General features: G+C 39.7%; 1 protein-coding gene across 2 annotated transcripts in view; it reads left to right on the plus strand.

The window, feature by feature from the left end:
* ADGRA3 (adhesion G protein-coupled receptor A3) overlaps positions 1-26,181 on the plus strand; it is a 135,604-nt gene that overhangs the window by 70,317 nt on the left and 39,106 nt on the right. For both annotated transcript variants that reach the window (XM_045474388.1, XM_045474390.1), the window contains exons 8-10: positions 2,190-2,354; positions 4,786-4,987; positions 5,913-6,068. In XM_045474388.1, the coding sequence (XP_045330344.1) occupies positions 2,190-2,354; positions 4,786-4,987; positions 5,913-6,068 (523 nt within the window). The remainder of the gene's footprint in view (positions 1-2,189; positions 2,355-4,785; positions 4,988-5,912; positions 6,069-26,181) is intronic.

The raw sequence follows: 26,181 nt of genomic DNA on the forward strand, positions 1-26,181 counted from the left end.
AGAGAGAGAGAGGGAGACAGAGAATCCCAAGCAGGCTCCACGCTGTCAGCACAGAGCCCAACATGGGGCTCAGACTCACGAACCGTGAGATCATGTCCTGAGCGAAACCCAGAGTCAGGTTCTTAACCGACTGAGCCACCCAGGCGCCCCTGTTTTAAGGTTTTGAAGAAGCGTGGGGATACTTGACATTTGTTGGACCAACTTGAGGCAGTTACAGTATCATTCGATCATGCTGGATTCCTTTCTGTGGCGCCATACTTTAAGGGTACCAAGTTTTGGGTAATTAATATGGTGCAAAGCAGGTACTGTGTGAAAGTCATTGTGGAACGTGAAATAAGGGTATCGTTTGATCTGTATCTGACACTTGGTTAATTTTGGAGTGCTCAAAAGACAGACACAACCCATCAGGAAGTAATTGTGGTCATTGAAGAATGAAACATTTACCTCGGATTGTTGTGCATTATTTTTTCAAATGGCTCTTAAGATATTAGGACATCGATACACAATTCTGGGATTTAATTTAGTAATTGGACCATTGTAGGTATTTCTTTTGGGCTTAGGGCTCTGCGTAACATTTTCTTGTCAGTGAAGGTGCTGTGAACCAAGAAAGTTTGGGGACCTCTGGATTAGACAGTGATTGGTTATTTTAGAATTTGGTTATTTAAGTTTAATGTAAGGTACTTTTTGTGGACTTTATTTGGAGTATATTTAGTACTTTTAGTACTTTATTTGGAATATATTTATTACAGTGTGTTGGTTTGTTCACTGACTTAATTAACAAAGATGATAAACATTTTCTTTGATTCAGAGTAACAGTGCCTCAGAGTCTTTATTAGAACATATGATGTTGTATAGCCATTAATGATTTAGGAGACTGGAAAAACGTGTATTAACTTCAAGACATAATTTTGTCAGTTAATTAAAATGATACATCCTTTATGTCTAATTATCTCTTAATTTTCTATTTACATAAAAGCATAGCATAGTGGGTCATATGGTGGGGAGAAAGGCTAATTGAAGGTTCTGACATTTGCTCTTTAATTAATAGGTTTTATATTAGAGAATTATGATTTCATCTTGAAAATTGAATTTACTGACAGCTATTTAGAAATATAGCTGTTTTCTAAATTGAAGTATACCTTTACATGGAAAACTCCTTTTGTGAAAGCATTAGTTGGTAATTTATTAAATCTTTGTAGAGACTTAATGAATTCTTCCCACAAAGTATTTTACCTTAAATATTTTCTTAATTGTTCACTTCATAATATTAATCTCCTTCCTTCATGCTTGACTGTTTTCCTTCAAATCAGTGGAAAGGTACACGTAACCTGGAAACGTTTCCATTAGTTTTGCCAAAGAATGTGCCGCCATGTTTCTGCCTTTGCACTTAGGCTGTTGCCCTGCCTGGCTGCATCCTGGTTTCCTCTTTCTGGTGGGAGAAGTGTCAGGCATGATGTCCCATCTCACTGTCACTTTGTTCGTACCTTTTTTTTTTTTTTAATGTTTGTTTGAGAGAGAACGAGGAGGGGCAGAGAGAGAGAGAGAGAGAGAGAGAGAGAGAGAATCCTAAACAGGCTCCGTGCTGTCAGCACTCTCTCTCACTACTGTGAGATCATGATCTGAGCTGAGGTCGAGTTGGTTGCTTACCTGACGGAGCCACCCAGGCACCCTGTTCATACTTCTGGTACAGCTCTAACCCTAGTGTTTTCAGGAGCTTTTTATCTGTTCATCTTGACTTGCTATTGAAGTACTTAAATGGAGGGATCATTTATATATATTTTTTACATATGTACATATATATGTACATATATACATATATGTGTATGTCTATATATATACATATATTTAACATTTATCCTAGCATGGTGAGAGGGGCATGTGAGGGAGAGAGAGGGAGGGAGGGAGACAGAGGATCTGAAGCAGGCTGTGTGCTGACAGCAGAGAGCCCGACGGCGGGGCTTGAACTCACAAACCACGAGATTGTGACCTGAGCCAAAGTCGGGTGCTTAACCAGTTGAGCTACCCAGGCGCCCCTGGAGGGATCATTTTAAATTTGTTTTTAATCTGGCAAGTGCTTTGCCCACAGTGTGTATTCAGACGTATTTGCTAAGTGAATGATAGAAGCCTGATTGTCTCCCTTTTTTGGTCTAACCATATTTTCTCTCTTTTTAAAATCTTTCTTCATGCAGTGCCCTCACCATTTCTAACATTCAGGCTGGATCGACTGGAAATTGGGGCTGTCATGTCCAGACCAAACGCGGGAACAATACGAGAACCGTCGATATTGTGGTATTAGAAAGCTCTGCGCAGTACTGTCCTCCCGAGAGGGTGGTAAACAATAAAGGTGATTTCAGGTCAGTGACATGGAAAGTCCTGGTGGAAAAGTGATTTGCCCACATCTGTTTTTATTCTTAAAGGTGCATCATGGTCTCCTGTTTTGAAGAAGAAAATTTGAGAAATACAAGCATATTCATATACACATATCCTTACGTATCTTAGGACTACCCTTTAGAACAGTGATTCCAGACTCATTTATGAAGATTGAGAAGAAAAGGTGCCTGCATTTTATCTCAGATATGTGGATTTAACAGCCTCTGCAGGCAGAGTGTTTCATGTTTAATAGTTTGTTGTAAAAGTTAAGGACCACTACTTTAGGGAAATGTTTTGGAAATTCTACTAAAACTGTGAAATCCAGACAGGCTAATGGTATGTCCTGCTTTTTTCAGGGGCTCTTTTATGGATGAACTTTGCTTCATATTGCTAAGTTACTTTTACCTATTGGCAGTTTAGTAGACATGAGAATTAGGAGAAACGCATGTCCCTTTTTCCTCCCCAATTTGGTTTTTCTGACAATTAAGCCAGAAGGACACTGGGGAATGAAAGCTTTTCAGATGGCCTGAAACTTTCGGAGCCACTGGTGGTGGACTCTGTGTTGAGATAAGCAGAAGGAGTTAAATATTACAGTTTTTTTTAAATAGAAAATTTAGAATTTGTGGGAGGTAACAACTTTTACCTTAGACTCTCCTTAACTTTTCAAGGTTTTTAAAAAGCATCTTTATATTATTTATTTAATGTTCTTTATGTTCAGGAATTTAATAATGACTTTATAGTTGATGTAAATGTAGGGAAATATGACTGCTCTTGAAAGCAGCATAAATAGTGTGTTGAATACCCAGTTTGCACTGTCTTTGATTGGTGCTCCTTTTGCCCAACTTTTAAGGGTAAGAAAACCCTTGGATATTAGTCTTTTAAACCCAAGGTGAAGAAGCAATGCAACGTCTTTAGCTCAGCTGCCTCTTCGTGGCTTTTTTAAGAAACTGTCTTTCTGTCCTTTAAAAAAAATCTCTCTGACCTGAGTATATGGAAATTAGCATTTTATTATTGCCAAGAGCTAAATCCTTTATGTAGATGAATTGTTAACAGATAATATTTACACTGTATACTTTAAAGCAAAATAGACAACATTTGGGAATTTTGTTCTATTCTGCATTTTTTATTACGTGCTCATGATGTGTTTTCTATTTATGGTGGATTTTCTCTTCCTACTCATAATTGGAGTATTTTACAAATTTAAAAATAGAAGAATCTAATTATTTAACTGATTAATGAATTAGCTTTCGACACTCCTTAGTATATTATACAATTGGACTTTCACTGCATTAATAAGATTTAGTTTAGTGTTGCTTAGTCTGTTTATGCAGATTTCGGTGATGAATTATATTTCGGCATGACTGATGCTATAATTTATCAGTTCCTGTGTTATACAGGTCAGCTGTAACTTTTATTAAATATATTCACTTCAGTCCCACTTTTGGAGAAATGGAGCTCAAATGACAAAGATTTCTCCCAGCTGTTAGTGGCAATCCATGCCACTTGCATAGGGAGCAGTTTCTCCCAGATAAATTCATTTGTGTGTCGTGTTGGAGGTCTGCTGGGCCACCCCCAAGTGCAGAAGGTTGCTAGGAGGACTCGCGTGGACTCAGCTTGTCATTGCGGTCACAGCTAAGATGCATTATAGTGATGTAGTAAGACACATAGCAGGATAACCAGGGGACCGACCTAGGTGCATTCTGGAGAGATCCACGTTCAGGCTTCTTCCTGCTCTTTCCCTCCCATGAAGATCACACACAGCATGCTCCTCCTTCAGCCATGAAAAGGCAGCAGCCTCTATGCAGCGTTGTTGCTCAGGGAAGCCCGCGGGAGACTCAGCATGCCGAGTTCTTATCGCTGGCCGTGTAGGCACCCTCTGCCTGGCATGTACCAAAATTTCAGACTCCCAGGAAGAAAGCAAGTTTCAGCATAATCCCTGTGGTGTGTCCCAACAGCCTAGGCACGGTGAACAGCCCTCCAGTTCACTGTTCGTGGGAATACTGCAAGTCCCAAATACTCCCAAGTCCCCAGTTGTCCCAGAAGGGCCAGTGTGGCGAGCGGGCCTTTCTAAGGAGAGCCATCCTGGCCCTGCTGTGGTGACTCTTGTCTGCACATCTGCTGACTCTGTGCCGTATGTGGGATTTTCTTTTTTAAGACAGTTTTCCTGTGTGTTTATAGCAATATTTAGAATATTTTAAGGAAGTATGCTGTGGTATTAAAATATATGTGGCTGATGGTTTAAAACAGTTCAGTTCATGCTAACCTTTTTTGTAAAGTCTTTGTTCCAAGAGGAATGTGTTTCTTCTTGATTTTTCTCTCTGATTGTACGTGACCCGTTGTCATCCTTGATTTTCTTCCCCTATTACTTGTGTTCCACGTGAGTGTTTTCATACAGTTTTGTCTTCGTCTCTCTAGATGGCCCAGAACGTTGGCAGGCATCACTGCGTACCTTCAGTGTACTCGGAACATCCATGGCAGTGGGATCTACCCTGGAAACCCGCAGGATGAGAGAAAGGCTTGGCGCAGATGTGACAGAGGCGGCTTCTGGGCGGACGATGATTATTCTCGCTGCCAGTATGCAAATGATGTCACTAGAGTTCTTTATATGTTTAATCAGGTAACTAGAGAGTCTTCACGTTGACTGAGGTGGTTAATTTATTTTCGTTGAAATGCCAGGTGTGTGTTTGTGTGTGTTTTAAATACGAGTAAAGCACAAGGATTTGGTGTTTCCATTCAGTTGCTGTGTCTTGGGGATTAGGCTTTGTCACCTCAACCGGTATTCAAGGCCCTCTGTGGTGTCGATTTTCCTTTCCAGTCACTGCCTGACTCGGTGCCTTTGTTTGAATATCTTTATCATCTATATTCACTAGACCGAATTCCCAGCCATCCTTCAAGTCCATCTGGGAAGCCACCTGTTGGGTTCCTTTTATAATCTCTTTGTCACGAGTGATCCCTTGTTATACTTGTACTCATATGTCTTTTCTTGTATTCTCTCCTGTGCATCCTTTTAAACCTGACCACGTTGTAAGCAGCGGGAACATGGCCTCCCTGTGACACATTTTCTTATGCTCCTTGGTAGCTGTTATACCCTTGGTGTAATGGTTGGTGCTGAGTTGTGTTTAAGTCAATAAATAAGCAAATGTAAAACATTACCGGCAGAGCATGGCAGTATAGATACATGTTCAGTAAGTGCTTCATACTCTCGTGCATTGGGGCTCCAGGGGAGTTATTGATCCCTCCCAGTTGGAATACTCAGGAAAGGCTTTACTAAGCAATTGGAATCGAGTATGTGTAGAATTTGGATAAGCAGAGAAGAAGAGATGGTGTAGTGTGTTTACCAGACATGTTTTCATGTATTACTGTTTCATTTAAAGTTAAAAAAAAAATTGCCTTTAGGTTGGTTACCATTATAATTCCAGTTTTCTCAGCTCTGAAAAAGCATTTTAAGAAGGTCCTGGTGATAAATGATAAAGACTTTGAATTCATTGCCTTGTTTTGAATGCAAAGATAAAACGCCAGATTTTTTGCCTTTTTAAATACAGATGCCTCTCAATCTTACTAATGCTGTGGCCACAGCCCGACAGTTACTGGCTTACACTGTGGAAGCTGCCAATTTTTCTGACAAGATGGATGTTATATTTGTGGCTGAGATGATAGAAAAGTTTGGAAGATTTACCAAAGAGGAGAAGTCCAAAGAGGTATTTTTCTGGTTCACATTTGTAGCATATAGCATGTCAACAAATAGTCATGCGGTAGGGTTGAATCTGTAGTTTGTATTTATTTAAAAAAAAGTTTTTTAACTCTTTTATTCAGTTTTGAGAGACAGAGAGAGAGCATGAATGGGGGAAGAGCAGAGAGAAAGGGAGATACAGAATCCGAAGTAGGCTTCAGGCTCCGAGCTCTCAGCTCAGAACCTGACGCGGGGCTCGAACTCAAGAACGGTGAGATCGTGACCTGAGCTGAAGTCGGACGCTTAACTGACTGAGCCACCCAGGCGCCCCTGAATCTAGTTTTTAAAGAAAAGTTTACTTATTTTGAGAGAGAGAGAGAGCAAGCAGGGGAGGGGCAGAGAGAGGGAGAGAGAGAATCCCACGCAGGCTCCATACTGTCAGTGTGGAACCTGATGCGGGGCTCAAACCCACAAACTGAGATGATGACCCTGAGCCGAAACCAAGAGTTGGACACTTAACCAGCTGAACCACCCAGGCGCCCCTGAATCTGTATTTCTAAAGCATCTTTATGTTTGCTCTATTTTAATTAAGTGTACCTTTTAATTTCCAAAGTATTGAGAAATGTATGCTGCATTTACTATAGTAATCTGTCGTTAGAACAGAGGTGAACAATCCGTTCTTGGGAATTAAGGTATCGTGATAGAGCAGAGCCAGCCTGTGAGAGAGCAACTTCCTGCCTCCACATTGTGGGTTGGCTAGAACTGTTCCCCGGCATTCTGGGATTTCTCCTGTCTACACAGGCATGTGTTTATCCTTCTCTTTCTCTTCCCCCACCACCCAGTTTTATTGAGAGACAATAGACACTCATCAGTATATAAGTTTAAGGTGTGCACCATGATGCTTTAACTTACATATATTGCAAAATGACCATCACGATAGGTTAGGCTAACATCCATCTTCCCATATAGATACAACAGAAAGAAAAGAAAGAGAAAAAGAAAAAAGAAGAAAACAAATTTCTTCACGTGATGGGAACTGTTGGGATTTACTCCAATAACTTTCCTATATACCATGCGACACTGTTAGCTGTTTTCATTTGTGTGCTACATCCTTGGTACTTATAACTGGAAATTTATACCTTCTGACCACCTTCCTCCAGTTCCGCCCCCTGCCCTCCCAACTCTCTGCCTCTGGTAACCGCAGGTTTGTTCTTTTTCTGTGAGGTTTCTTTTTGTCCACATGTAAATGAAATCAGGCTGTATTTGTCTTTCTCGGATTTATTTCACTTAGCATAATGGCTTCAAGACCCCTCCATGTTGGAATAAATGATAGGATTTCCTCATTTTTTAAATGGCTGAATATGATTCCTTTGTGTATATATATATATATATCACAACTTCTTTATCCTTTCATCCTCAATGGATCATGGGTGTGTTATTATAAATAATGCTGCTATGGACGTGGGGGTGCAGAGCCATCTTCAAGCTAGGGTTTTAGTTTCCTTGGGATATATTTCTGGAAGTGGAATTTTGGGATCATGTGGTAGTTCTGTTTTTAAATTTTTTAGGGTCCTCCATATTGTTTTGCATAGTGACTGTACAAATTTACATTCCTACCAAGTGCACAAAGGTTCTCCTTCTCCATATTTTTGCCAGTGTTTTCTTGTCTTTTTGGTGGTAGCCATTCTAACAAGTCTGAAGTGGTACCTCATTATGCTTTTAATTTGCATTTCCCTGATGACTAGTGATATTGAAGACCTTTTCATGTACCTCTTATCTTTGGAGAAATGTCTATTAGGTCCTTTGTTTATTATTTAATTGTGTGTTTTTTTTTTGTTTTTTTTTTTTGCTATTGAGTTATGGAAGTTCTTTATATATTTTGCATATTAACCCCTTACCAGATAAATGGTTTGCACATATTTTTTCCCATTCTGTAAGCAACTAGGTTGTCTTTTCACTTTGTGGATGGTTTCTGTTGCTATGCAGAAGCCTTTTAGTTTGATGCAGTCCCATTTGTTTATTTTTGATTTTGTTGTTTGTGCTTTAGATGTCATATCCAAAAATCGTTACTAAGACCTAAGTCAAGGAGCTTTATTTCTGTCTTGGAGTTTCATGGTTTCAGGTTTTCATTTAAGTCTTTAATCCATTTTCACTTAATTTTTGTGAGGAATGTGAGATAGGGGTTCAGTTTCTTTCTTTTCCATTTTAATATCCAGTTATCACAACACCATGCATTGTGAAGAGACTGTCTTTTCTTCATTGAGTATTGTGGCTCCCTTGTCAAATATTAGTCGACTGTATAAGCTGGGCTCTTGTTTCTGTTCTATTGGTCTGTTTGTCTGTATTTATGCCAATACCATACTGTTTTGATGACTATAGCTTTTATAGTATAGCTTGAGATCTGCAAGTATGATGCCTCCTTCTTTGTTTTTTTTTTCAATATTCTCTTGGCTATTCAGGGTCGTTTGTGTTTCCATGTAAATTTTAGGAGTGTTTTTTTCTACTTCTGTAAAAACTGCCATTGGAATCTTGATAGGGATGGCATTGAATCTATAGATATCTTTTGGTAGTGTTGACATTTTAACAATATTCTTATAGTGCACGCACATGAGATACCTTTCCATCTATTTGTATTTTCTTTGACTTCTTTCATTGGTGTCTTGTAGTTTTCAAGGTAGAGAACTTTCGCTTCATTAAATATATTCCTAAGTATTTTATTGTTTTTGGAGTTATCGTAAATGGAAATGATTTCTTTAAAAAATTTTTTTTAATTAAAACCTTTTTTAAGTTTATTTATTTATTTTGAGAGAGGGAGAGAGAGAGACAGACAGACAGACAGTGAACACGGGAGGGGCAGAAAGAGAGAATCCCAAGCAGGTTCTGTGCTGTCAGCCCAGAGACCGATGACAGGCTCAAACTTACAAATTGTGAGATATGACCTGAGCTGAAACTAAAAGTTGGACACTCAACTGACTGAGCCATCCAGGTGCCCTGGGATTGATTTCTTTATTTCATTTTTATAAAATTCATTGTTACTGTGTAGAAATACTACTGAGTTTTAATGTTAATTTTGTGTCCTGCAACTTTACTGAATTCCCTGATAAATCTAACAGGTTTTTTTTTTTGTTGTTAGGTCTTTAGGATTTTCTGTATATAAAATTATGTCCTCTGTAAATAGAGACAGTTTACTTCTTTGTTTCCAATTGTGATACCTTTTAATTTTTTTCTAGCTTGGTTTTTGTAGGTAGGACTTCTTGTACTATATTGAATAAGTGTGGTAAAAGTGGGTCCTTTTGTCTTAATTATAATCTTAGAGGAAAATCTTTGAATCTTTCACTATTGAGTATGAGGTTAGCTGTGGGCTTGTCATCTATAGCCTTTATTATGTTGAGATACATTCCTTCTATGCCTAATTTGTTGGGAGTTTTTATCATGAATAGATGTTGAATTTTGTCCAATGCTTTTTCTGCATCTATTGAGATGATCGTATGGTTTGTTTTTATTCCATTCATTTGATATATCATATTGATTGATTTATATATGTTGCACCATTCTTGCATCCCAGAGATCAGAGATAAATCCCACTTGATAATGGTGGGATCTTTTTAATGTACTGCTGTATTTGACTTACTAGCATTTTATTGAGAAGTTTTGCATCTACATTTATCAAGGATATTGGTGTGTAGTTTTCTTTTCTAGGAGTGTCATTTTCTGGTTTGGTATATCAGGATCATGCTGACTTTGTAAAATGAGTTTAAGAAGAGGAGGGAACTCTTCAGTATTTTGGAGGAGTTTGCGTGTGATTGGTTTTAATTCTTCAAATATTTGGTAAAATTCACCAGTGAGACCATCTCATCCTGGACTTTTTTTCATTGGAATATATGTATACACACATATATATACACACACCCACATATGTATACTTACATATATATATATATATATATATATATATATATATATATATACACACACACACACACACACACATACATATATACTTATATGTGTATATACATATACACACACACAAATATATATATATATATACATATATATATATTTTATTTTTAAACATTTTTCATTTTTGAGAGAGTGTGAGTGAGGGAGGGGCAGAGAGAGAAGGGAGACACAGGATCTGAAGCAGGCTTTAGGCTCTGAGCTGTCAGCACAGAGCCTGATGTGGAGCTTGAACCCATGAACTGTGAGATCATGACCTGAGCCAAAGTTGGACACTTAACTAACTGAGCCACCCAGGTGCCCTGGAATATTTTAGATTACTGATTGATGCTTCCTACTAGTAATTGGTCCATTCAGATTTTCTATTTTTATCTGATTTAGTCTTGGTAAGTTTTATGTTTCTAAGAATTTTTTCATCTAGGTTGTCTAGTTTGTTGGCGTATAGTTTTTCATTGTTTTCTCCAGATTCTTTGAATTTCTGTAGTATCAGTTGTAATGTCTCCTTTTTCGTGTATAATTTTGATGATTTGAGTTTTCTTTTTTTCTTGGTTGGTGTAAGGGTTTATCAGTTTTGATTTCTTTTCAAAGAACTGACTCTGTTTTGGTTAATCTTTCTATTGTTTTTTTGTTCTCTATTTCATTTATTTCTTCTTTAATCGTCATTATATACATTTTTTCTTCTGCCACCATTGAGCTCACTTTGCTCTTCTTTTTCTAGATCCAGAAGGTATAGAATTAGGCTATTTGGAATTTTTCTTGTTCTTAATGTAGGTGCTTATTGCCCTTAACTTTGCTTTTAGAACTTCTTTTGCTCCATCTCCCAAGTTTTGCTATGTTTGTTTGTTGTGTTTCCATTTTTGTTTGTCTCAAGAATGTTTTTTTTTTTTGTTTGTTTTTGTTTTTGTTTTTTTTGCTGCATCTCCCAAGTTCTGGTATGTTTGTTGTGTTTTCATTTTCGTTTGTCTCAAGAATCTTTTTTTTTTTTTTTAAGATTTTATTTTTAAATAATCTCTATACCACATGTGGGACTCAAACTTAGAACCCTGAGATCAAGAGTCACATGCTCTACTGACTGAGCCAGCCAGCCAGGTGCCCCTCAAAAACTGTTTTTAAATTCCCTTTAATTTCTTCTTTGATCTACTGATTATTGAGTAGAGTGTTGATTTCCATATGTTCATGAATTTTACAGTTTTCCCTCTTGCTACTGATTTTTGATTTCATGCCATTGTATCAGAAAAGATACTTGGTCTGGTCTCAGTCTTCCTGAATTTGTTAAGACTTGTTTTGTGGCCTGATATAAGGTCCATTCTAGAAATTGTTCTGTGTGTACTTGAGAGAAATGTGTATTCTTCTGTTGTTGGGTAGAATGTTCTGTATATGTCTCTTAGGCCCATTTAATCTCTAATGTTGTTCACATATACTGTTTCCTTTTGATTCTCTGTCTGGGTGATCTGTCCATTGTTGAGAGTCAAGTGTCAAAGTCTGCAAGTACTATTGTTTTACTGTTTGTCTCCTTTTCTGTTAGTTTCTGCTTTCTATATTTAGGTATTCCAATGTTGGGTGAATGAGTATTTACAGTTGTTAGATCTTGTTATATTGACCACTTTATCATTTTATAATGATTTCTGTGTCCTTTTACCACTTTTAAAGTCTGTTTTGTTTTGGTTACCATTTGCTTAAAATGTCTTTTTCCATCCTTTTCTCTCAGTGTAGGTTTGTCTTTAAGGCTAAAGTAAGTCAGCATATTGTTGGATCTTTTTTTTTTTTTTTAATCTACTGAGGCATTTTCTTTCTTTTAATTGGACAATTTAATCTTAAAAACAATTTTTTTTATGTTTATTTCTGAGAGACAGAAAGAGACAGAGCATGAGTGGGATAGAGGCAGAGAGAAAGGGAGACAGAGTCCAAAGCAGGCTCCAGGCTCTAGGCTCTGAGCTGTCAGCACAGAGCCCGATGCGCGCGCGGGGCTTGATCCCACAAACCCGCAGGATCGTGACCTGAGAGGAAGTCGGATGCTTAACTGACTGAGCCACCCAGGCACCCTGGACAATTTAATCTTCTTAACATTTAAAGTAATTATTGACAGGTAAGGACTTACTGTTGTCATTTTGTTAATTGTTTCCTGGTTGTTTTGTAGATCCCTTATTGCATGATTCTTATCTTGCTGTCCTTTTTGTTTTGATATCTCTTGGTATCAGTATATACCGTTTTGGCTTCTTGTATTTTTTGGTGTAATTAGTAGAAGATTTTTCTGACTGGTTGCTATGAGTCTCACGTAAAATATCTTAAACTTATCACACTCTATTTTAAACTGATGGCAACTTCAGTAGAGTTTGTAAACTTTGCAGTTTTACTTCTCCTCTCCCTCACATTTTAGGTTACTTCTGTTACTATTTATACAGTACAAAAAAACACATAGGGATGCCTGTCTGCCTCGGTTACTAGAGCATGCGACTCTTGACCTTGGGGTTGTGAGTTGAAGTCCCATGTGTGGCATAGGGTGTACTGTAAAAAAAATTTTTTTTAATGTAAATTATAGCAGATTGTTGTCATTATGGTTGTTTTAAGTATATTCTTTTAACTTTTAAACTAGTTTTAAGTAACTTATGCCCCACTATTACCATATTGCAGAATAGAAAATGCCCATATATTTGCTGTTACCAGTAAGATTTACACTACCTTTTTTTTAAAAAAAATAAAAATGTTTATCTGAGGAAGAGTTAGGGAGGAGCAGAGAAAGAGAGGGGAGAGAGAATCCCAAGCAGACTCTGCACTGTGAGTGCAGAGCCCAATGCTGGCTCTATCTTTTGAACCGTGAAATCATGACCTGAGCCAGAATCAAAAGTCAGATGCTTTAGTCACTGAACCACCCAGCTGCCCCAGCCATTATTGCTTTAAATATACTTTCTCTTCCTTTCTCTTTCTTTTTCTTTTCTCCTTTTGGAATTCCCAAAATGTGAATATTGTTTTGCTTTGTTTTGTTGTTTTTTTTTCCCCATTGTGTCCCATAATTCCTGTAGGCTTTTTTCACTCTGTTTCAGAACATTTTTGCTCCTCTGACTCTGGAATTTCCAGTGTCCTATTCTCTCTAGTTGTTGATTCTTTTTTCTGCATGGCTGAAGCAACCTTTGAAGCTCTGTTGAATTCTTTAGTCATTATATTCTTCAACTCTCAGATTTCAGTTTGTTTGTTTTTTGATGGTTGCTGTTTTCTTGTCAGACTTCTTATTTTATTCATGTATTGTTTCCCAAATTTTATTTAGTGGTGTCTCTCTTTTCTTGTAGCTCACTGAATTTCCTTAAGAGGAGTATTTTAAATTCTTTGTCTGACAGTTCTTGGATCCTCCATTATTGGAACTCGATGAGTTTCCTTTGGTGGTGTCATATTTACGTGACTTTTTGTGATCCTTGATTCCTTATTTGAGTAATGGGGCTTCTCCTCTAGACTTACCAGTTTTGTTTTTTCACTGGTTAGCTCTGTTTGGGTTTCTGGGTGTGTCTGCTGGTAATGGCCTTGGGCAAGTGGCACCTGCTATTATCATCTTCTTTTGGGCCAGGCGGCTCTTAGAGCTCTGAGAATGGGTACAGGGACTTGTGCTCCTGGCTTGGTTGCCTACCCTGCTGAGGCTTTGTGGTTGCGTGAATTCTCTGGTCAGACTTACTAGATTGGTCTGGACTGCATACCATATTCCGGGGTAGGTGGGGCCATGGGTTAGCTTCCCTCCAGGGAGAGCCATCCTTATTGTGAGTTTTAGTCACCCAGATCTTGTTATATTGCTTAATTTCTTTTGTAATATCCTGGAAAAGGAGACTATTTTTTGGAACTTTTTTGAAATTACTAATGATTGTAATATGCAAGTTAGGAAAATTTGGTGACTTTGAAAATGAGCACATTTTGGGGTACCTGGGTGGCTCAGTTGGTTAAGTGTCCAGCTTAGGCTCAGGTCATGATCCCATGGTTTGTGAGTTCAAGCCCTGTGTTGGGCTCTGTGATGACGGCTCAGAGCCTGGAGCCTGATTCAGATTCTGTGCTTCCCTCTCTCTCTGCTCCTCCCCTGCTCATGCTTTGTCTCTCAAAAATAAATAACCATTAACAAAATACTAAAAAAGAAAAGAAAAGAAAACAGGTTTATTTTAATATGGCCATGTTCTTAAAACTGTGCTTGTCAACATGGTATCCTTTATGTGAAAACATTGACAACCACCATTTTCAGAATGAATGAGCAGAAAATAATGTTTCAAGTAAGTTTTTAGATGCAGATTAATGTATTCTTAAATGTTAAGTTTCAAGCTACTTGAGAACTAGTGGATCTTATGTGATAGAGTCAGTTACACAAAAAGGTTCCGCTCTGTCAGCACACTGTCAGCTTGGAGCCTGATGGGGTGTTTGGACTCATGAACTGTGAGATCTTGACCTGAGCCAAAATCAAGCAACAGATGCTTAACCGACCGAGCCACCCAGGTACCCCTCATGTTTACTTTCTAGTAGTGTTGCCCTGTGTGGTTTTCCAAAGTACACAGCACACAGCTGTGTGAAAACACTGGACTGAACAAAGTCTAATGTATTTCTTGATGTAGGACCTCCCAGATTCATTAATAATGTTCAAAGGTAAATACCATCCCTAGTTCTTCTACATCATTTAAACCAAGGAACTTTTTTTTTTCTCTTTTTAGTACACTGCTTATTAATATCTTGCATTTTGGTGATAAGTTTTGGAACTTGGAACTACAGCCCCAGTACCCTACGTGCTTTATTTGATAGGATGTAGTTACTAAAGGAAGAAAAACAGTTACATGTATTTAAATGAGACTCAGGTCAAGGGACCACTTGATAATGAGGTAACATTTTAGTGTTGCTCTCTGCACTTCAGACCACAGTTTTCTTAAGAGCTGTCTTGCTACTTGATGGTCTCTCTGGGCCACAGCCTACTTCCGGTGGTAAATTTTCCCAGTGGTGGGAGAAGCTGTCTGGATTCTGGCTCTGTGGTAGTGCTGCTTTCCATTTTGATGATAATCACAGGTTGGCTGCTACATGATGAGAAATCATTCATGGAAGTGGGAATGGTTTGAGTCCCGGGAATAAATGGCATATCTTCTGGAATGTGGACATTGAGAAATATTTTGCCAATATATAATGCCTGTTTATTCCCACGCTGCCCTGTTTATTCCCACGCTGCCTGTTTATTCCCACGCTGCCTGTTTATTCCCTCACTGCCCTGTTTATTCCCACGCTGCCTGTTTATTCCCACACTGCCCTGTTTATTCCCACGCTGCCTGTTTATTCCCTCACTGCCCTGTTTGTTCCCACGCTGCCTGTTTATTCCCTCACTGCCCTGTTTATTCCCACACTGCCCTGTTTATTCCCTCACTGCCCTGTTTATTCCCACGCTGCCTGTTTGTTCCCACGCTGCCTGTTTATTCCCACACTGCCCTGTTTGTTCCCACACTGCCTGTTTATTCCCATGCTGCCTGTTTATTCCCACACTGCCCTGTTTATTCCCACGCTGCCTGTTTATTCCCTCACTGCCCTGTTTGTTCCCATGCTGCCTGTTTATTCCCACGCTGCCTGTTTATTCCCTCACTGCCCTGTTTGTTCCCACGCTGCCCTATTTATTCCCACGCTGCCTGTTTATTCCCTCACTGCCCTGTTTGTTCCCACGCTGCCTGTTTATTCCCTCACTGCCCTGTTTATTCCCACACTGCCCTGTTTATTCCCTCACTGCCCTGTTTATTCCCACGCTGCCTGTTTGTTCCCACGCTGCCTGTTTATTCCCACGCTGCCTGTTTATTCCCACACTGCCCTGTTTATTCCCACGCTGCCTGTTTATTCCCTCACTGCCCTGTTTGTTCCCATGCTGCCTGTTTATTCCCACGCTGCCTGTTTATTCCCTCACTGCCCTGTTTGTTCCCACGCTGCCTGTTTATTCCCACGCTGCCCTGTTTATTCCTACGTTGCCTGTTTATTCCCATGCTGCCCTGTTTATTCACATGCTGTCCTGGTTTTGCCTGAAGGAGCTTTGTGTGCATCTCAACTCGTGAGGAGTCACATGGTGCCCAGAGGTGTGCGTTCCCCCACTGCGTGCGGTGAACCGTCTCCACTTTGGTGTACTGTCAGGTAGATGCATCTTGTTGAGGACAGAAAGTGCATAGGGTTTCATGAGTTACTTATTAACCTGAGGCCCTTTCTTTATTTTTGAAATGGGATGATATTTGCCCTCTTTAACTTGCGGTGTTTGTGTGCACAAGTGAGAAAATAGAGGCGAAACTGTTCTGCGGAATCATTGAAAGCTATGTTATACTTTCATAAAGTTAGGAAATTTAACATTCTTATCTCCAAAGCTGAGAAATAGGTTCTTTAAAAAAAAAAAAAAAAATCACCAGAGTGCTTTAATTACTTAACTGTCACTTTCACTGGTGACATTAGAGGTAAAGTGTGAGTTAACTTTGGAAACAAATGATGGCAAATTATTAAGTATAAATAGGAGAAACAGAAGAAAAATATTTAGGATCGAATAATTGAGGTACAAATGTACTATCATCACCTGTGGTCGTGACAGGCATCCTATCAGATTCTCTGGAAAGTTAAGGTATAGGCCATAGCTGTCACCATGTATTAGAACAGTAAAAAGAAATCATGATGTTTAAGGGCTTCGTTTTATGTTAATTACCATGAAATTATTCTAAGGTATCCTGAAATGCATATGGCTTAGTTGGGCAAATAGTTAAATTGATTTTTTGCATTATATCCAAAAAGTTACTCTGTTATGAATAATTCATAAGGGAAATATTGTGAGGCAATTGCTTTTTAACCTATGATTGAGTCTAGGCGGCTCAGGCTGGTGCTCTGTGATCTTAAGGTGGGTGCTGAAAGCTTCCCAGCCGTCAGATCCAAATGGTGTATTTAATGGACTCTTTTTTGTTTTAATATTTGTTTTATTTTTGAGAAACAGAGAGAGCACATAAGGGGCAGAGAGAGGGAGACACAGGATCCCAAGCGGTCTCTGTTCGATGAGCACAGAGCCTGATGCAGGCCTGGAACTCACGAACTGTGAGATCATGACCTGAAATGAAGTCGGATGCTTAACTGACTGAGTCACCCAGGCGCCCTTTTGGTGGGTTTTTTTTTTAAAACAGCTTAAGGTTGTCTGTCAGGCAATTTAAGTGTCTGTTTCGTATTTACACTAGTGATGTCTCTTATGAAAACATATGTGCATTTCAGAAGAGGAGAATGTATAAAGATCAGATTTGGTTATGCATAATAGTCCTTTTACTGCTCTGGTTTGAAATTGTAATTATATATTTAAAATTATATCTATGTATGTATGTATATATATCTAAAATTTTTAATTTTTTAGTGTGCTCTAGTTTAAAGAAATTTTTTTTAATGTTTATTTATTTTTGAAGGAAAGAGAGACAGAGCATGGGTGGGGGGGGGGGGCAGAGAGAGAGGGAGACACAGAATCTGAAGCAGGCTCCAGACTCTGAGCTGTCAGAACAGAGCCCGACGCGGGGCTCGAACCCACGAACCGTGAGATCATGACCTGAGCTGAAGTCTGATGCTTAATGGACTGAGCCACCCAAGGCGCCCCAGTGAGCTAGTTTTAAATGTCTGAGTGAGGCATGCACCCTAATGCTAGTTTACCACAAGGTTCATTTGGCACATTTTTATGGCCAGATCTTTAAAAATGTAAAGTTCTTTCACTTCCTTATCTTAAAATATAATCACTTCTGTATTAACCATTTTGTTTGGTTTTCAGTATTACTAATGTTTTTTCCTTGATTTTTGTCAGACTTTACTGTTAAGCTTTTCAGAGATGGCTACCCTGGCTTTGTTACATTGTTTCTGAAACTTGAGTGTATATCTCAATCCCCCTAAGGTTTGTGAAATAGAGCGGTGGCCCTGCCCCCTCAGTTTCTGATTCAGTCTGTCGAGGAGGAGTCTGCATTTCTACACTGTGCCCAGTGTCCTGTCTTTGGCACAAGCTTTGAGAAGCACTATAGTGTCTTCCTTTTCTATCCCTGTCTTGCTTTAAAAAAAAAAAAAAAAAAATGTATACTTTAGTCTTAACTTCCTAAAAACTTTTCAGAAACTTTTTTTATTGGAAAATTCTAAAAGTGTAGGAGAGAGAATGTTATCATTAATATCCGTGTTTTACCTTTCACCGGGCTTCAGCATTTTTCGGTTTTGACCAGTTTTGTTTCATCTATCCACTTCTTTTGTCCCCACTCCCCCACTCTTTCTTTTCCTTTATCTTTTTCTTCTTTCTTTCTTGTTTTCCTTCTTCAGTGCTGGAACATTGAATAGCAAATTCGAGATGTCCTACCTCATCCATAATTTTCCTGAAATAAAAGGAACTTTAAAATAGAACTATGAGGGGCTCCTGGGTGACTTATTGGTTAAATGCTCAGCTGTTGATTTCGGCTCAGGTCATGCTCTCACAGTTCGTAAGATCGAGCCGGGAGTTGGGCTCCATGTGGACAGTGTGGAGCCTGCTTGGGATTCTCTCTCCCCCCCTTTCTCTCTGCCCCCCTCCACCTGCAATCACATGCACGGTCTCTCCCTTTCTCTCTCTCTGTGTCCGTCTGTGTCTCTGTCTTTGTCTCTGTCTCTCAAAATAAATAAACATTACAAAAGATAAAATAGAACCGTGATACTGTTATGTGTTACCCAAATGAGCTCTGAGACCTTAACACCATCAAATGTCTAGTCTTTGTTCAATTTTCCCTAATTATGGTTTTTAAAAATGTGCATCTTGTGTCTGGTTACCTTAAGGAATTCGTTCACATAATTTTGCAGTTGGTTATGTGGGATTTTCTAGACATAGGTCACCAGTGAATACAGTTGGTTTATCTGTTCCTGTTTAAATTGTATCCTTTTTTAAATTTTTTCCCTTTCTGGTTGTTAGTGAGAACCACCAGAACAATGTTGATTAATATTGATGATGAGGAGTCTTCATGGGAATAGTCTAATGTATCCTTATGAAGTGTGATATTTGTTTGCTTCTGTTAAGTGCCTAGGGGCAATACCAAGGTAAGGGGCTCGCTTTGAAATTAGTTCTCAGCTTGAGGTTTTTTAGACCTCAGGAATAATGTGATGCCTGACCTTAGTCCTGTGTGATCAGCTGTGTTTACGAATTGCCAGGGAAGAGATTTTTCACCTCCTACTTTGTGCCAAGGTCAAGACAGTTTCAATTTTGCTTGCTGGTTCGCCCTGACCCTGGAGGTGTCCCCTTTATGTTATCAGCGTAATGCAGTGATCTCCTTGTAGGCCTGCCTGGAAATCAAAACATAAGCCACGGCCATCAGAGTTCAACCTCAGAGCTTCTTGGATTCCTGCTGCTGTTTTGCTGTGGGCCTCTGGAACAGTCTTTATTGTCTGACTGGTCAGTGGTGCCTTTCTTTCTTTCCTGTCGACGAGTTTTCACTCAGCAGTTTTCACTGTTAGCAGGGGAATCTTCCTGAGTACCTAGTTCTCCATGCTCCCCGAATGGGAGATGCACAGAGGTTTGTGTAACCAGAAAAAAAACAAAATGAGCTTCCCTCGGGAGAATTGAAGGACTCTGAGGAGTTAGGCTCTTCCGTTTGTTGTGAAGGTATGGCTGAGGGGGCCGCCGATCGAGGTCCACGTCTCGAGTAGTGTTCCTCATAAAAGCAGCTTTGCTGACCTGGAGGGAGCGTTCTCCCTTTGTGTTGATAATTGTGGTATGGTCTTCACCGCCTCGCCTAGAAACATACCATTTTTTCCCGTGTGATAGAAGCTGTGCATTGATGCATAGTTTTTTACTTGTGTATCTTTTTCTTATACGTCTATATTTCCCACTATTTGCTTTCTTAATTTATTTTTTTTTAATTTTTTTTTTTAACGTTTATTCATTTTTGAGACAGAGCATGAATGGGGGGAAGGTCAGAGAGAGAGGGAGACACAGAATCTGAAACAGGCTCCAGGCTCCCAGCTGTCAGCACAGAGCCCAACGCGGGGCTCGAACTCACGGACCGCGAGATCATGACCTGAGCTGAAGTCGGACGCCCAACCGACTGAGCCACCCAGGCGCCCCTGCTTTCTTAATTTAAAAGAATAATCCTTTTTATTTTGCTAAGCTACCTCAAATCCGTTTTGTAAGGAAACAGAATAAGTGGGACATTTATTCCACATAACATTATTCTCAGCCTCCCCCCCCCCCCCCCCCCCCCCACTTCTCACCTGTTTCCCCGGATCCCCCATGGTCATCGTCCTCCTCTTCATTATCTTCTTCCCTCCTTTACCACAATAAAATCAGATCTTTAATCTTTGCCACAGGCGCTGATGATTATCACAGTGAGACTCTCACTGAATATTGACTGCTTTACTAAGCAAACTGAGAAGCCTGCAGTGGGATCCCGAGGCACTCAGGACACCGAAGCTAGTTAAGAGGGACATAAATACACCTTTAAAACTTGGCTTTCACAGTGGAGTAATCCCTTTGTTAAAAGTATGCAGGGCAGGGGCGCCTGGGTGGCTCAGTCGGTTGGGCGTCCGACTTCTGCTCAGGTCATGATCTCGCGGTCCGTGAGTTCGAGCCCCGCATCGGACTCTGTGCTGACAGCTCGGAGCCTGGAGCCTGTTTCAGATTCTGTCTCCCTCTCTCTGACCCTCCCCCGTTCATGCTCTGTCTCTCTCTGTCTCAAAAATAAATTTTAAAAAATGTAAAAAAAAAAAAAAAGTATGCAGGAGTAACACAGTTTGAAATAGGTTTGATCTCAGTATTATACGTAATGTGTAACTAGGAGAAAATCATGAGGACTTCTTGAACTTAGTAATAATACCAGCTGCTGCCCTTATGCCTGTTATTACCTAGTCACGTTTGGACGGCACGTCATCCCTTTACAACCTGTCACCATCTTAGCTGTCCCCAAACAACTGCCCAGCTTGCTGCCCCATCTCACACATGAGTCTGTAATTCTTGATTTTCTGGTTATTTGGTTTAACGGGTACCCCCTGCTTCCTTGTGCTTGGAAATGCAAACTGGGGTGGGTAGGGCTACATCCCTTGGCTTTTCTCAGAAATGACGTGAGTTGCTTATTGAAGATAACTTTTGTTTTCTTAATTTCCTACGGCATGAACCCTTCTGAGCCTTCTCATAGAATTCTTGGTCTCATTTTACAAGTGAGAAAACTGAGTGTTGGGCAGGCTCAATAACTGACTCGTGGGCATTTAACTGGCAGGTGACAGACTTGAAGTCTCAACCCAGGAGTGTGTAACTCGAAGGCACATAAATACTCTGTCTTCATTGTCCTACTATCCTCCTACATTACAACTAAATACCAAGTTTATGTTATGTATCATCTCATGTGTTTCCTATGCTAACGCATCAGACGTTCATGAAATTTACAGGTGATTTGATCTGATTCTGGTCAGAATTCCAAACACATATATTGAGAACATGAAATATTCTTGTGACAATTGACATTTAATGCTTTCTTTGTTATTAATGTGGCATTTCCATTTCTTTACCCTTTTTATCTTTGATAATGCGCGTTCACAAGTGTTTTTATTTGAGCTTCAACCATTCACTGTGACAGGTGGGAGAGCAGGTGTGTGATTCCTTCTGACCCTTTTGTGCCTGGAGTGGCCTTTAGGAAATGAGGTCAAGGAGAGATCCAATGCTTTTTAACGCTCGTTGCAGTTGCCAAACTGTCTTGGTGTGTCAGATTTTAGGAATACTTTTTTAATCCAATCTAATTTTTCATGCACTGTTACCCTTTTTGTGTCCTTCTTTTGCCACTGTGACGGATTCAGAACTGCTTCCGTAACCAAGCTACAGAAGTTTACAGCATTTTATGATCACCTGCTCTGGGGAGTATTTTGGCAACAAATCCCTTTCCTGAGTTCTTAGCCATTTGGAATGAAGTAATGAGAAAGATAGCTTATTTTCAGCTAAAGCAATCATTCTTGCTAGCTATATACCTTCTTAAAGATACTTCTTTTCTTTACAGTTATTAGAACACACTAAATTCCATTACTGGCATTATCTGGTGGCCATAGCAGTAAGTAGCTTTTTGATCATGCAATAATTAAAGTTTCTCAGTGGAGATGATGTATCTGTCAGGTCTCCTGTTGGATCTTCATAAAGTCTATGTGTTTAAAACTTAAAAAAAAAAAAAGTATAAGACAAGTTGAATTGTAATGGTGCTAATCTATGAATACTCCATATTTATTTCTGTAGTACCTTAGAGTCTGTGTTTTCTTACATATTATCTTTTAGGTGTTTGCAGCCAGTGGGAATTTTTTGATAGCCATAGAGCATCTTTTAAAATCCACAGTAGGTAAGAATAAGAGACACAAACCTAGCCCATTTATTCCGGCTACTCTGAATTCCTGTTAAAAATTGGCAGTTACTATTCCAATTGTCTATATAAGTAGCTGATTGGCATGTTCAGTTATTGGCATATTGGAGTCATTGTCCTTTTTTTTTTTTTTTTAAGTTTATTTTATTTATTTTGAGAGGGGGAAGGGTCAGGGAGAGAGAGAGAATCCCAAGCAGGCTCTCTGCTGTCAGTGTGGAGTCTGGCACAGGACTCAATCTCATGAACCATGAGATCGTTAATGACCTGAGCCGAAATCAAGAGTTGGACGCTTAACTGGCTGAGCCACCGAGGCACCCCCCCGCCACTGCCTTCTTTATAGCTCCAGAAACAAGAGCTTCTGTTAGAATAAAATCCACCCCCCTCACCTGTTTGTTATTAGGAATATATAGACTATATACTAGGATGCTAATGTTCCATGAATTATATAAAATGAATAGGCTCTGGGTTGCATTGGGGTTGATTAGAGGCCTAGGCCTTTCTGGTTCTCAGTTGATCTTGTTAATGTGTTGGGTTTGGAGGGAAATGCTCTTTGGGAATGTCTGAGTCCATTAAAATAGAGTGTTTGGATTAAATTCCCTTCTCTTCATTATATATCACTCTGGTAGTTTTGCAGTTATCACAACTTAGTCACTTTTAAAACATGCGTTTACTTGTTGTGCATTTTCCTCAGAGACTACAAGCCCCCTAATAGACCTTGTATGTTTCTCTTACTGCTGTGTCTCCATTGCTCTGGACAGTGTCTGGCTCACCTTGGTTCTCAATAAATATTTAGTCAGTGAGTAAATGGAACTGTGTAGCTATTGGCTTTTATACCAAGAGTTCTACTAGTGAATAAGGGTATAAATATAAGTAAGACATTGTGTTGTCTCTGCCCTTAAGATGTTTACATTGGAAAGAAAATAAGGAAAGAGTTGCGATATAGTATGTTAGAGGCATTAAGAAGCCCATAAACTATTTTTAATTGGATGAGGTAGCAGTGCTTTAGAGAGTAGAGAGAGACAGTTTTGCTGGATGCATTGTCCTATTTACAGATGAACATAGACTTTAATTATTTTTAGGGGCGCCTGGGTGGCTCCGTCGGTTAAGCATCTGACTTCGGCTCAGGTCGTGATCTTGCGGCTCGTGATTTTGAGCCCTACGTCGGGCTCTGTGCCGACAGCTCAGAGCCTGGAGCCTGCTTCGGATTCCATGTCTCCCTCTCTTTCTGCCCCTCCCCTGTTTGTACTCTGTCTCTCTCTCTCTCTCTCAAAAATAAATAAATATTAAAAAAATGTTTAACTGGCTGAGCCATCCAGGCTGTCCTGAACATAGACTTTAAAAAGGCACTCCTCTTTTTAAGTTAAATTAAATTAAATTTTTGTTTTTTGTTGAGGTGTAATTGACATGAAACATTGTATTATTTTTAGGTGTACAACACAATGATTCAGTATTTGTATATATTGTGAGTCGATCACCAAAATAAGTCTAGTTCATATCCATCACTGCACAGTTACAAAATTTTTTTTCTTGTCGTGAGGAAGATCTCCTCTTTTAGCAACTTTCACATATGCAATAAGTATTTTTAACTACAGCCCCCACACTACGTCCCATGACTTATTTGTAACCGGAAGTTTGTACCTTTTGGCTTCCTTCACCTATTTCGCCCACCCCCTACTCCCTCCTGTGGCAACTCCTTGTCTGTCTTCTTGGCAGTTTTGTTTAAGATTCCACATAGAAGTGAGATCCTATGGTATTTGTGTTTCTGTGTCTGACCTGTTTCACTTAGCATAATACCTCAAGTTCCAACCACGTTGTCACAAATGGCAAGATATCCTTCTTTTTTACGGCTGTGTAAAATTCCAGAGAGTATGTGTGCGCGTGCACACGTGTGTGGACACCACGTTCTCTTTATCGTTCATCCATCGATGTACATTTGACTTGCTTCCATGTCTCGGCTACTGTAAATAATGTTACAGTGAACATAGGGGCGCGAGAACCTTATGAGTTAGCATTTTCATTTTCTTCAGGTAAAGTGGAGTTGCTAGACCCTATTTTTAATTCTTCAAGAGACCTCCATACTGCTTTCTAGAAGTAAGCGGCTGTGCCAATTTACATTTCCACCAGCAGCGCACAAGGCTTCCCTCGTCTCCACATCCTCGTCAGCTGTCCCTGTGATAGCCATTTTCACAGGTGTGAGGTGACATCTCATCGTGGCTTTGTTTAGCATTTCCTGGATGACGAGCGATGTTGAGCACCTTTACATGTACCTGTTGGTCAGTCTGTATGTCTTCTTTGGAAAAATGTCTTTTCAGATCCTCTTCCGAATTTTTAATCAGATTTTTTTTTTTTTTTTTTGCTATTGAGTTATATGAGTTCTTACATAGTTTTGCATATAAATACACCCTTTCTCTTTAATACTTCTAGAGCTATCTTGAAAGAGGGGCCTATGCTGGAATTGAAATGTTAAACAAATAATGGAGCGATAAAATACGATAATGAGGACAGCTGACCAGGCATGGTTTTAGGAGCCTTGTATTATCATAGGAACTTAATCTTCACAACATTCAGAAAAGACAGGATTGTTATTATCTGCCTTTTACAATTAAAGGAAGGCATAAGAGGGTAAATGTCCAGCTCAGCTAGAGGTCAGGACTTGAAGTCCTACTCTTCACCCCTGTACTCACTCACTTGCCTCACCCATCGTGTTCCAGCGCTGGGATCCAGTGCATTTCCACAGGCTTGTCTTCTTTGTGAGGTTAACTGTGGGTGGGATGGACTGAACATTTTCTAGTCCCATCTCAGTCTCATAATTATACATCTTGGGAAGAGTATCGGATGCAGAGCAGGGTTGAACAGCTCATCTGGGATCTTCTGGGATGACGAAAAGACATTTGCTAAAATAGCCTTCACTTTCTTGCTTGGCTTTGGGGCTTAACACCTTTGCTGTTTGTTTCTTGATTAGAGGCCCAGCCAGCTTGTAAATCCTGTGATCCTACCTCTGGAATGTTTTTGTAGTTGTTTCTGCCATAGATCTCCCTCTCAGGAACATTTTGCTTGATAGCAAACCCCCTCGACACCAGTATGTCTCATTAGCCCGGGCTATTCAATGCATTTCTCTGACATGGGACACACAAGTCAGTGTCGATAATAGTTAATGGACATTTTTGGTGGCATTGCCTGACAGATGTTTACATCTGTAAGTCATGGACTGAACTTAATAAAAGGAATTCAATAAATAAAACAAGTGGTGGAAAAGTACCTCTTAGGATCCATGTATTTCATGGCACTGGATCGTAAAGCATTCATTGAACTGGGAGGAACCGAAGAGGTTCATTCGAGGTCATGGAAACCGCATGTGCAAAGACCCATCCAGTGGCCTGGCATATGCGGGGAACTCATGATAGCTGGACATTCCTAGGGTTTTGGACATGACAGGATACTAAAGAGGTAGCCGTGTGTATTTCCTACTAATAATACTGAGTTAACATACAAAAAGAGGTCTTTATAAATGTTTTTCCAAAGAGTTGAGATCTTTTTGTTCTGGGAATCGTGTGATATCTTTCCCTTCTCCTTGATTAACTTAACTGCCTTTCCCCCCCTTATGAAAATGAGTACCACATGTCATTCTTTACCAATGAGTTGGTAGTTATTCAAGTATACTGTTTTGAGCTAAATGTGTTTTTTTTTAAGAGAGAGAGCGAGAGGCAGAATGTGAGCAGGGGAAGGGGGAGAGAGAGAGAGAGAGAGAGAGAGAGAGAGAGAGAGAGAGACAGAAACACAGAATCTGAAGCAGTCTCTGGGCTCCAAGCTGTCAGCACAAAGCCTGACCCTGGGCTCGAACCCATGAGCCGTGAGATC

This window comes from Leopardus geoffroyi, chromosome B1, assembly GCF_018350155.1.
Source record: "Leopardus geoffroyi isolate Oge1 chromosome B1, O.geoffroyi_Oge1_pat1.0, whole genome shotgun sequence".
NCBI classification, from domain to species: Eukaryota; Metazoa; Chordata; class Mammalia; order Carnivora; family Felidae; genus Leopardus; species Leopardus geoffroyi.